The sequence below is a fragment of the Triticum urartu genome, chromosome 3A (assembly GCF_056163025.1).
Source record: "Triticum urartu cultivar PI428250 chromosome 3A, HENAU_Tu73, whole genome shotgun sequence".
In the NCBI taxonomy this organism is placed as follows: Eukaryota; Viridiplantae; Streptophyta; class Magnoliopsida; order Poales; family Poaceae; genus Triticum; species Triticum urartu.
Genome location: NC_141875.1, coordinates 56,687,564 through 56,698,711, shown reverse-complemented (window position 1 = coordinate 56,698,711; position 11,148 = coordinate 56,687,564). Strand labels below are relative to the sequence as shown.

At 47.8% G+C, this 11,148-nt stretch overlaps 1 protein-coding gene across 1 annotated transcript; it reads right to left on the bottom strand.

Annotated features, from left to right (window-relative positions):
- Positions 1 to 1,310: 1,310 nt before the first annotated feature.
- On the bottom strand, positions 1,311 to 5,425 carry LOC125542767 (uncharacterized). Its single transcript, XM_048705939.2, has 3 exons — positions 4,986 to 5,425; positions 3,474 to 3,752; positions 1,311 to 2,788 (listed from the first exon to the last, which is right to left on the bottom strand). Exons 1-3 carry the CDS (start codon positions 5,316 to 5,318, stop codon positions 1,589 to 1,591), a joined length of 1,812 nt encoding a protein of 603 aa, XP_048561896.1. The 5' UTR covers positions 5,319 to 5,425; the 3' UTR covers positions 1,311 to 1,588.
- Positions 5,426 to 11,148: the final 5,723 nt, after the last annotated feature.

Sequence of the window (11,148 nt, the reverse complement as noted above, 5' to 3'; positions counted from 1 at the left end):
TCTACCTCAGCCTATTCCTTCTCTTCATCCCATGACTCCACCTTCGCCGTCTCCGCATTTGGCGCCTCCTACTCCCTCCTCTCCTCCACCGAAGAGTTTGGAGGCAAGCTGGCTACAATGCGAGTGATGTGTCGTGCCTCCATCTCTGCTAGGATCTCCGCTCAACGTTGCAAGGTGAGCATCTTGTAAGTACATAATCTTCTGGCAGACCATGGCTACCGCCTACCGGCAAACGGCACGGTCAAGGCTGTAGTGGCGGTGCGGACTAGAGGGAGAGGGATGAAATGGAGGCAACTAGGGTTAAGGCTCGTCGTTCGGCTTAAATAGCCAGGTTTGTCTCCTCGGGCGGCATGCCAGAGCAATGACATGACACTAGTAGAGCACCGGTCAGACCGATGGTTTGTAGGTGTTTCTGCATGGGTCATGCCCGTAAATCTGATCGATGGGTTGTAGGCATGGGTCATGCCCATAAGTCCGACGTGGCGCACGTGTCCGGCTATATTTTCGTCCCACATGAACTGGGCATGAGGGGTGCTAGACAGCCCAAACATATAGGTTCGGTTTGAAGGGTCCACATATGGACCGGGCATGAGGGGTGCTAGACAGCCCAAACATATAGGGTCAGTTTGAGGGGTCCGGTTGAGTCAAAAAAAAGGCAACACGAGGGGACCTGTTGTAGATGCTCTTATATTCAGGCTTTCAGCCAGCAACAAGCACATGATGCAGCTAGCATTTGGAATTCTAGTCTTTTGCCCATCTTCACTTACTGGCCTGCCCTCATGCCCGGTCCAGCTTCTTCGAGGTCCACAGAAACACAGAGATCGATCTCTGCGGAGCAATGTCCAAAGGGGATCACAAAATCTACCTATAGAATTGCAAATTTCGAGGGAACTTCAAATCTAAGTTCAGACCTCATACTCTACTACTATATAAAAAAAAGGTAATTCAAGCCACAACCGTAGTGATTTTGAATGCCACATTCTACATATGGAAGGGCCTGAACATGCTTACCTATCACTGTATAATGAAGAAAGTGCAGAAAAGTGATTGGGAATATAATCCACCATAATTCATTAGTTCCTTCAGATTGAATAATGGGAGTGCAGATATTGGTGTTTCTAACCAGTTAACTTGCCGATTAATCCCTACTCATAGGGTCACCGAGTAGCCGATAAACCGAAAAATCGTTCAATTAATTGATTAAATGGCCGATTAACTTGCCGATTAGCCGATTAATCCCCTACTCGCTAGCCAACCGAGCAGCTACCAGTTAACGATTTCCTCAACAATGGCTAGATCCACACATAAAATAGCTTATGAAAACACACTAAATGTTTTTTATTAACAGAACAAAAGAAACCATAGTTGAGTTCTTGGTATATCATCATCACATATACGGAAAGAACAAGAGTATGTTATATATTCACTCATTAACAACACCTGTGGATGGAAGAAAGCAGAGCGACCAAGAGAGCGGGCAGCAAACCTGATACTAGCCCCAACACTGATATTTTGCGCGCAAGACGTGTCATTTAAAATATTATACACAAACCGTGCCAAATGGGTAGTGTGGCGACATCTTGACTTATCACCCGTTCATCAGCTTGTCGAGCACCACATTCAGGTCAACGTTCTGCCCATTCTCGGTCAGCCTCCGCACGGTTGCCCTCACCTGCTCCCTTGAGAACCCCATGGTCGCAACCTTCTCTACCACATCATCAAGGGCCACCCGGTTGCCCGATGCAGCGGTCGGGCTGGAACTGACTGGCTCTGCTTGTGGTAGTATCCGAGCTGTGGGGAGCCTGGTGCCGTAGCTGTTGCCGCTACCCCCAGAGGATGGTCCTGAAGGAGCAAAAGGCGTGGGCTTCATTCCAGCGTTCCCACGGTAAGAAGGAGATCCAGTGTAACCATATGATTCAGAAAAGCTACTTCCTCCCTGTGGCCCATACCCAGGGGCACCATAGGATGGCGGTGGCCCAGAGTTGGGCCTGACTGCAGGAGGTTCATACATGCTAGGATTCTGTCCATAGAAAGGCGGGGCTGATTCATTTGGCGGCGGCATGTAAGCTGAAGGAGTGCGAACATTTGGTGGATAGCTATGAGAAGGCGCATACTCTGTCTGCTGGGGTGCAGGAGGTGCAAGTGGGCTTGAAGGGTTAACAATTGTAGATTGAGGTTGTTGTGAATATTGAGAAAACTGAGACGGGGTTTGATACTGTTGTGGTGGAGCTGGAGGCGCCTGCGCCTGTGGAACTGGAGGGGCTTGATACTGCTGTGGTGGAGCTGGAGGTGCATGTGCCTGTGGAACTGGAGGGGCTTGATACTGCTGCGGTGGAGCTGGAGGCGCCTGTGGCTGTGGAACTGGAGGGGCTTGATACTGTTGTTGTGGTGCTGGAGGCGCCTGCGGCTGTGGAATTGGAGGGGCTTGATACTGCTGATGAATGGCTTCAGTTGTCTGGGCTGATGGTGTGTAGTAGGGTTCCTGTGGTAAAGCTGGTACAGAGGGAGCCGATGAATGACCTAGGAACTGTGCTGGAGGCTGACTTTGAAGTGTTGGAGGTGGAGGCGGCGCGTTAGGAGCAGGAAGGGCAGGAAAAGTTTGGGGTTGATGTTGCGGCTGAACGCCTGCCTGCTGCGCAGCAACTGACTGGTGCCGCGAGTCTGCCTGTCCAACCCCACTATTTTCTGATGACTGGGTCTCAGTTTTGGGTATCTGGAGCTTTGCAAGATGAAGCTGTGTTTCAACAATTTCCTGCTTGTCACGCATAATCTGTACACCCGCTTGGACCTGCATGTAGTATTACAAAATTATATGTAAGTTATCCCAATAGCATAACAACAAAGCAACAGGGTACTGTTCATAAGCGTTTAAGTGACGCTCTCTCTATTATCACACAACCATACATCTATGCAAGCACAATACTAGTGCGAAAATAATACCCCATGAGTAGCAATTACAAAAAAAGGTGATTATTTGTAGCATCATCTGAAGGAACAATGACATGCAATGTGAACGACCATCTTAGAAGGAGGAAAAACTATAGAAGCCTAAAATGTGAATATGCATCTAGAAGAAGAATCCACCAAATATCTATGTGTATCACTGATAGGTTTAAGCCTTGAAACAGATAAATGTCTTAACTACTCCCTCCGTCCCACAATATAAGATCATTTCTCAAGCTAACATAGCTTGAAAAACGATCTTATATTATGTGACGGAGGGAGTACTTCACTACAGAGCTCAAAATAAGACAGCAATGTCTATTAGGTATATACAATAATTTCCAACATAATCCCGGTAGAGCATGGAATCAGTTGTCAAAAATGACCAGCGGTGAGTTAGCACATCACTGTAACCTGCTCAGTAAACCAATGCCAATATGACATAAGATGCATTGCTTCGCAAGCATAACCATCGTATAATCATAAAAATTTCAGAGAGGGGTGGAGCAGGAGAGTCAAATGAAGCATACCTCCCTCAACATATTCTCAAGTTGCCTCAGTTTTCCATCAGTGCTACCATTAAAGTTGCCAATTGTTAGCTTGAAGTCATCAACAGAACTTTCAAGATGGTGTGTTCTACCCTCCAGCTGTGAAAGCCTTGAGCTTACACCTTCTAGTGCATACAACAGGTTATCAGAATACTTCTTCATGGTTCGATCAATATCTGCTATAGTTACCAGTCCAAAGTTACTCCTGTCTTCCTCATGATTAACATTCTTCGGCACACGGTTCTCCAATATACCAGCACTCTTTCCATCATAAAAAAAATGTAAGTAAGCTATATATGACAAATGATGGTATCTATTATCAAATGCAACTAATAATAATTAGAAGTTCAATGCATGCAATCGACAGAACCAATGGAACAAACATATCAAATAAGAATTACAAATTCAACAAAGTAATTCAAAAGAGTACAAATAAAGTCGTAAATGTGAGAACTGGGGAAAATGTGTATCGCCATGATATCTGATGTGTTACATTTAAATCAGTCATATGCAAGAATGTAAACAGCAATTTGTCAGCAGAAATTTGTGTGTAGCTTCTAACAAAACAAGATCTCGACATAAATTTCACCGGACAGATGTACTGACAATCTGGCATCTAACAGCATGCAAAGAAAAAAAAACTAAATGTACAAATCTACAGGAGTTCAGTCGCACTGATCATTTTTCTGACAAATAAGCGTCTATCTACAAGCCATCACATGCTTGTTAGATGGCATGTATTACAAATTCACTGAGATAAGTTGCATGGAATTGAAACATGACTTATAGATTGCTTGAGGAACCGACAATTCGATTATGCATACCATTTGTATGTGCTAACTTGATAGCCACAAAATAACAAGGCCATGTTTCCAATGCATGCTATAGGATACCCAAAATTTAGTAGTAGTACCTACTCCCTCCGTCCGGTGAAAAGTGTACATCTAGCTTCAAAATTTGTCCACAAAAGAGTGTACTTCTATCTTTCCAATGCACTTTAAAGTAGAAAAAAATACTTATATCTCATCACACGGTAATCAAGACCAATAGTAATCTACACAGAGTCTTCTTAATTTCTACATGCACTTAGCTCATTGGGGGTTAGGTAATTAAAGAGGAGAGAGATGGTGGCTTGCACCTTTCCAATGCATTTTTTACTTAACTCCATAATTTGTCCTAAAATCTCTAGATGTACACTCTTCATCGGACGGAGGGAGTAACTAACAGTATCATGTACCCAAGACAAGCCAACATGAACCTATCAGATGTGCAGCTCCTTCTTTTACCCAGCCAATCCACTTATGGCGCATATTGCCCAGCAATTCAATATCAGTATATCACAATTCACGATAGTGCCTACAAGCTACTGCTAGATTTATCTTCCGAACTAGGCGCCTTTGTGAACTTTGCAACACGAAATAATCAGGTAATTTGCTTGAGGCAAGGACATGAATCGCAGCTAGATCGAGAGATCCGACGAGTAACAATAGGTACCTTGAGGTTGTATGGGGACGAGGCGGAGGCGGAGACCGAGGCGGGCTTGGAGTTGGAGTCGAGGGAACCCCACGAGGGCGGCGCGGCGGCGGGGGCGGCCGTGGCGGTGCGCATGGGCTGGAAGTCGTAGCTGGGCAGCACGTCGGTGGCGGTGCCGTTGGCGCTGTGGTGGTGGCGGCGGCGCAGGCCGTCCTCGCTCTCCTCCTGGGGGTCGGGGCCCATCAGATCGAGGAGCTCCGAGCCCCCGCTCCCGCCGCCCGCGAGGGAGGGGGAGGGGGCGGCGGAGGCGGCGAGGCCGAGGATCTGCTTGTCCATGAACTGCGACGTGTTCATCGGGCGGGGCCGCCTCGCCGGCGGCGGGAGCGTGGTGGGTGGGGGTGGCGTGCGGCGGGGGCTGGGAGGGGAGAGGGGGCGGCTGAGCTGGGGCGATGTGGGGAGAGGGTGGGAGGAAGAATCGAGATGGGACGGCGAGCGAGACCACACGAGACGGCACGGCGAGTGACGGAGTGAGTTGGTTGGTCCGTCGGCTTGCGCCTCTTCCGTGGGCCTCAAACGTGTCTGGGTAGGAGTATTTCTGGGCTCTGCTGTTCGGCCCGGCGGCGGGTCTAGTGTTGCGGCCCTGGGCTGATCCCGGATCCACACAGTATCGGTACTGCGGGAATGTATCCAAGAATTTTTGGTGTTGGTCACGGCACACTGCACTCAAAAAAAAAAAGCAGATCCCCTGTAACCGCTCTAAAGGGCGATCACGAGGCGATTTCTGGGTGATCTTTCTCCCTACAACTTCGCCGGGCAAGCCATTGCCCGTTGGACCCTGCCTCCTCCGTCTGTCGCTCCGGCGACGGGAGGGGGTGGGGAGCCTGGTGCTTCGACTCTGGTTTTAGTTAGGGTTGGCCTAGTGCTTTCTTGGGGCGTTGCTTTCATGGAGGAGAGGCGCCGTGTCGGAATAATTTGCCTCTGCTCTTCCTCCATCTTGGCGTCGCTCCAATCGATGGCGTCGGGGAGCAGGTGGCCCGGTCATCTCGTCGATCTCTGGATCCGACGAGATTCGTGTCTGGTGGTCGGCCGTCGACACTCTCATGGATGATGGTCGTGCCGGCTGTTGTAGTTGTGTTTGTTGTCTTGCAATTGGGTGTGTGGATGACGGCAGGTGGCGACGTTCCTCTTCTTCGACTACATCGGATGAAGTTAACGGTGTCGAGATCTGGTGGCCATGGGGAAGATCCCTAGCCGACGAGCCCTCGCTCCCGTCGCCCGTGAGGGGGGGGGGAGGGGGCGGCGGAGGCGGCAAGGCCGAGGATCTTCTTGTCCATGAACTGCGACATGTTCATCGGGCGCGGTCGCCTCGCCGGTGGCGGGAGCGTGGTGGGTGGGAGTGGCGTGCGGCGGGGGGCTGGGAGGAGAGGGGCGGCTGAGCTGGGGGGAATCGGGTGGGGAAGAAGAATTGAGATGGGACGGCGAGCGAGACCACACGAGACGGCACGGTGAGTGACGGAGTGAGTTGGTTGGTCCGTCGACTTGCGCCTCTTCTGTGGGCCTCAAACGTTTTTTCCTTTCGAGAAACCTGTGGGCCTCAAACGTGTCTGGGTATTTCTGGGCTCTGTTGTCGGCCGGCGCCGGGTCTAGTGGTTTGTAGAGTGCTGCGGCCCATGATGATGTGTGAGAACCCGTCCTCTGGGTTGATCTGCTCCGAGGTGGCGGGGGAGCAACTAGTTGAGGAGCGCTCCTTCGGGATCCTCGCAATGATACTCGACGCGCACTCATTCGTCATCACGTGTCGCGCTCTGAACACTCCCTTTGAATTTTATATCTTTTTCGCATGCGTTTTCGGCTTTTAAACTGGTTTTTTCTCTTTTTTTTGATTTCCTACCGGTCTTCCTTAGCTCTTTGACAAAAAAATCGAAAAAGAAATTCGCATGAAAAAATATGTTTTCTTTTTTTTCGGCGAGAGCCATGGTTTTGCTTTCGCGAGAGGCATGGTCGTGCCTCTCAAAAACGGGAAAAACGCGTTTTCTGTTTTTTTTCTTCCGTGAGAGGCACGGTTGTGCTTTCGTGAGAGGCACAGCCGTGTGCCTCTCGGGAACAAAAAAACACTTTTTTTCCTTCCGCGAGAGGCAGGGGTTTGCTTCCGCGAGAGCCCCGGTTGTGCTTTCGCGAGAGGCACGTCCGTGCCTCTCGGAAACAAAAAAACGTGTTTTCTGTTTTTTTTCCTTCCGCGAAAGGCACGGTTTTGCTCGTGCGAGAAGCACGGTCGTGCCTTTCAGAAACGGGAAAAAACATGTTTTCTCTTTATTTTCGCGAAAGGCGCGGTTTTGCTTGCGTGAGAGGCACGGCCGTGTGATGACCCACAAGTATAGGGGATCTATCGTAGTCCTTTCGATAAATAAGAGTGTCGAACACAACGAGGAGCAGAAGGAAATAATAAGCGGTTTTCAGCAAGGTATTCTCTGCAAGTACTGAAATAAGTGGTAACATATAGTTTTTTGATAAGATAGATTGTAACGAGCAACAAGTAACAAAAGTAAATAAAGTGCAGCAAGGTGGTCCAATCCTTTTGTAGCAAAGGACAAGCCGGAACAAACTCTTATAATAGGAAAAGCGCTCACGAGGACACATGGGAATATCGTCAAGCTAGTTTTCATCAAGTTCATATGATTCGAGTTCGATACTTTGATAATTTGATATGTGGGTGGACCGGTGCTTGGGTGCTGTTCTTACTTGAACAAGCATCCCACTTATGATTAACCTATATTGCAAGCATCCGCAACTACAACAAAAGTATTAAGATAAACCTAACCATAGCATGAAACATGTGGATCCAAATCCATCATCTACTTATTACTTCCCACTGCCTTTCTCTAGGCCCAAATAATGGTGAAGTGTTATGTAGTCGACGTTCACATAACACCACTAGAGGCTAGACAACATACATCTTATCAAAATATCAAACGAATACCAAATTCACATGACTACTCATAGCAAGACTTCTCCCTTGTCCTCAGGAACGAACGTAATTACTCACAAAGCATATTCATGTTCATAATCAGAGGGGGTAATAATATGCATATAGGATCTGAACATATGATCTTCCACCAAATAAACCAACTAGCATCAACTACAAGGAGTAGTCAACACTACTAGCAACCTACTAGCACCAATCCCGGACTTTGAGACAAGAATTGGATACAAGAGATGAACTAGGGTTTGGAGATGAGATAATGCTGATGAAGATATTGATGGAGATTGCCCTCTCCCAATGAGAGGAGCGTTGGTGATGACGATGGTGATGATTTCCCCCTCCCGGAGGGAAGTTTCCCCGGCAGAACAGCTCTGCCAGAGCTCTAGATTGGATCCGCCAAGGTTCCGTCTCGTGGCGGCAGAGTCTCGTCTCGAAAAGTTCCTTCTTATTTTTTCTCATCGAAAGACTTCATATAGGAGAAGATGGGCGTCGGAGAGCCACCAGGGGGCCCACGAGGTAGGGGGCGCACCCCCCACCCTCGTGAGCAGGGTGTGGGCCCCCTGGCCTTCATCTTTGGCGAGGATTTTTCTTTATTTATTTTAAGGCGTTCCGTGGAGTTTCAGGACTTTTGGAGGTGCGCAGAATAGGTCTCTAATATTTGCTCCGTTTCCAGCCCAGAATTCCAGCTGCCGGCATTCTCCCTCCTTATGTAAACCTTGTAAAATAAGAGAGAATAGCCATAAGTATTGTGACATAAAGTGAAATAACAGTCCATAATGCAATAAATATTGATATAAAAGCATGATGCAAAATGGACGTATCAACTCCCTCAAGCTTAGACCTCGCTTGTCCTCAAGCGAAAAGCCGATAACAATAAATATGTCCTCATGTTTAAAGGTAGAGGCGTCGATAAAAAAATAAAATACGGACATGAAGGCATCATGATTATTCTCATAAAAGCAACATATATAGATTTTGTCATATGATTACTTATGTTCAAGTGATGATCTATTCACAATGCAAAAGTATAAATCATAAACCTTATTGAGCTCCAACAAACTATAATCTCAATCATTGCAGCAATTGCAATTTATCATAACATCGGAAAGAGTCTATGTCAGAGCTTAAAAGCAAGTCCACATACTCAACTATCATTTAGTCCTCCATAATTGCTAACACTCACGCAATACTTGTGGTTACGGAGTTTTAATCGGACACAGAAAAAGATAGGAGGTTATAGTTTTGCCCCACAACCTTTTACCTCAAGGGTAATGTCAATAATAATGGTTCATGCTTCCCTTCATCCAATTAGATATATATATATATATCATGTTCTTTCCAACATGCTGAGCATGCCAAAGGATAAAATGAAAATGAAAAGGTGAAGATCACCATGACTCTTGCATAAGGTAGAAGATAATAATAAAGGATAGGCCCTTCGCAGAGGGAAGCAGAGGTTGCCATGCGCTTTTATGGTTGGATGCATAAAATCTCAATGCGAAAGAACGTCACTTTATATTGCCCCTTGTGATATGAACCTTTATTATGCAGTCCATCGCTTTTATTACTTCCACATCACAAGATCGTATAAAGCTTATTTCTCCCATACCAATCAATCATACACATTTAGTGTTGGAAATATGCCCTAGAGGCAATAATAAAAGCATTATTATTATATTTCCTTGTTCATGATAATTGTCTTTATTCATGCTATAATTGTATTATCCGGAAATCGTAATACATGTGTGAATAATAGACACCAACATGTCCCTAGTAAGCCTCTAGTTGACTAGCTCGTTGATCAACAGATAGTCATGGTTTCGTGACTATGGACATTGGATGTCATTGATAACGAGATCACATCATTAGGAGAATGATGTGATGGACAAGACCCAATCCTAAACATAGCATGAGATCGTATAGTTCGTTTGCTAGAGTTTTCCAATGTAAAGTATCTTTTCCTTAGACCATGAGATCGTGTAACTCCTGGATACCGTAGGAGTGCTTTGGGTATACCAAACGTCACAACGTAACTGGGTGACTATAAAGGTAGACTACGGGTATCTCCGAAAGTGTCTGTTGGGTTGACACGGATCAAGACTGGGATTTGTCACTCCGTATGATGGAGAGGTATCACTGGGCCCACTTGGTAATGCATCATCATTATGAGCTCAAAGTGACCAAGTGTCTGGTCACGGGATCATGCATTACGGTACGAGTAAAGTGACTTGCCGGTAACGAGATTGAACGAGGTATTGGGATACCGACGATCGAATCTCGGGCAAGTAACATATCGATTGACAAAGGGAATTGCATACGGGGTTGCTTGAATCCTCGACATCGTGGTTCATCCGATGAGATCATCGAGGAGCATGTGGGAGCCAACATGGGTATCCAGATCCCGCTGTTGGTTATTGACCGGAGAGTCGTCTCGGTCATGTCTACATGTCTCCCGAACCCGTAGGGTCTACACACTTAAGGTTCGGTGACGCTAGGGTTGTAGGGATATGTATATGCAGTAACCCGAATGTTGTTCGGAGTCCCGGATGAGATCCCGGACGTCACGAGGAGTTCCAGAATGGTCCGGAGGTAAAGAATTATATATAGGAAGTGCTGTTTCGGCCATCGGGACAAGTTTCGGGGTCACCGGTATTGTACCGGGACCACCGGAAGGGTCCCGGGGGTCCACCGGGTGGGTCCACCTGCCCCGGGGAGCCACATGGGCTGTAGGGGGTGCGCCTTGGCCTACATGGGCCAAGGGCACCAGCCCCAAGAGGCCCATGCGCCTAGGGTTTCCAAAGGGGAAGAGTCCCACAAGTGGAAGGCACCCCCTAGGTGCCTTGGGGGGAGGGAAACCTCCCTTGGCCGCCGCCCCCCTAGGAGATTGGATCTCCTAGGGCCGGCGCCCCCCCTAGGCCCTCCTATATATAGTGGGGGAAGGATGGCTTTTTCATCCACGCCTTTGGTTGCCTCCTTCTCCCTCTCCAACACCTCCTCCTCCTCCATAGTGCTTGGCGAAGCCCTGACGGAGTACTGCAGCTCCACCATCACCACGCCGTCGTGTTGCTGCTGGAGCCATCTTCCTCAACCTCTCCTTCCCTCTTGCTGGATCAAGAAGAAGGAGACGTTAGCTGACCGTACGTGTATTGAACGCGGAGGTGCCGTCCGTTCGGTGCTAGGATCTCCGGTGATTTGGATCACGTC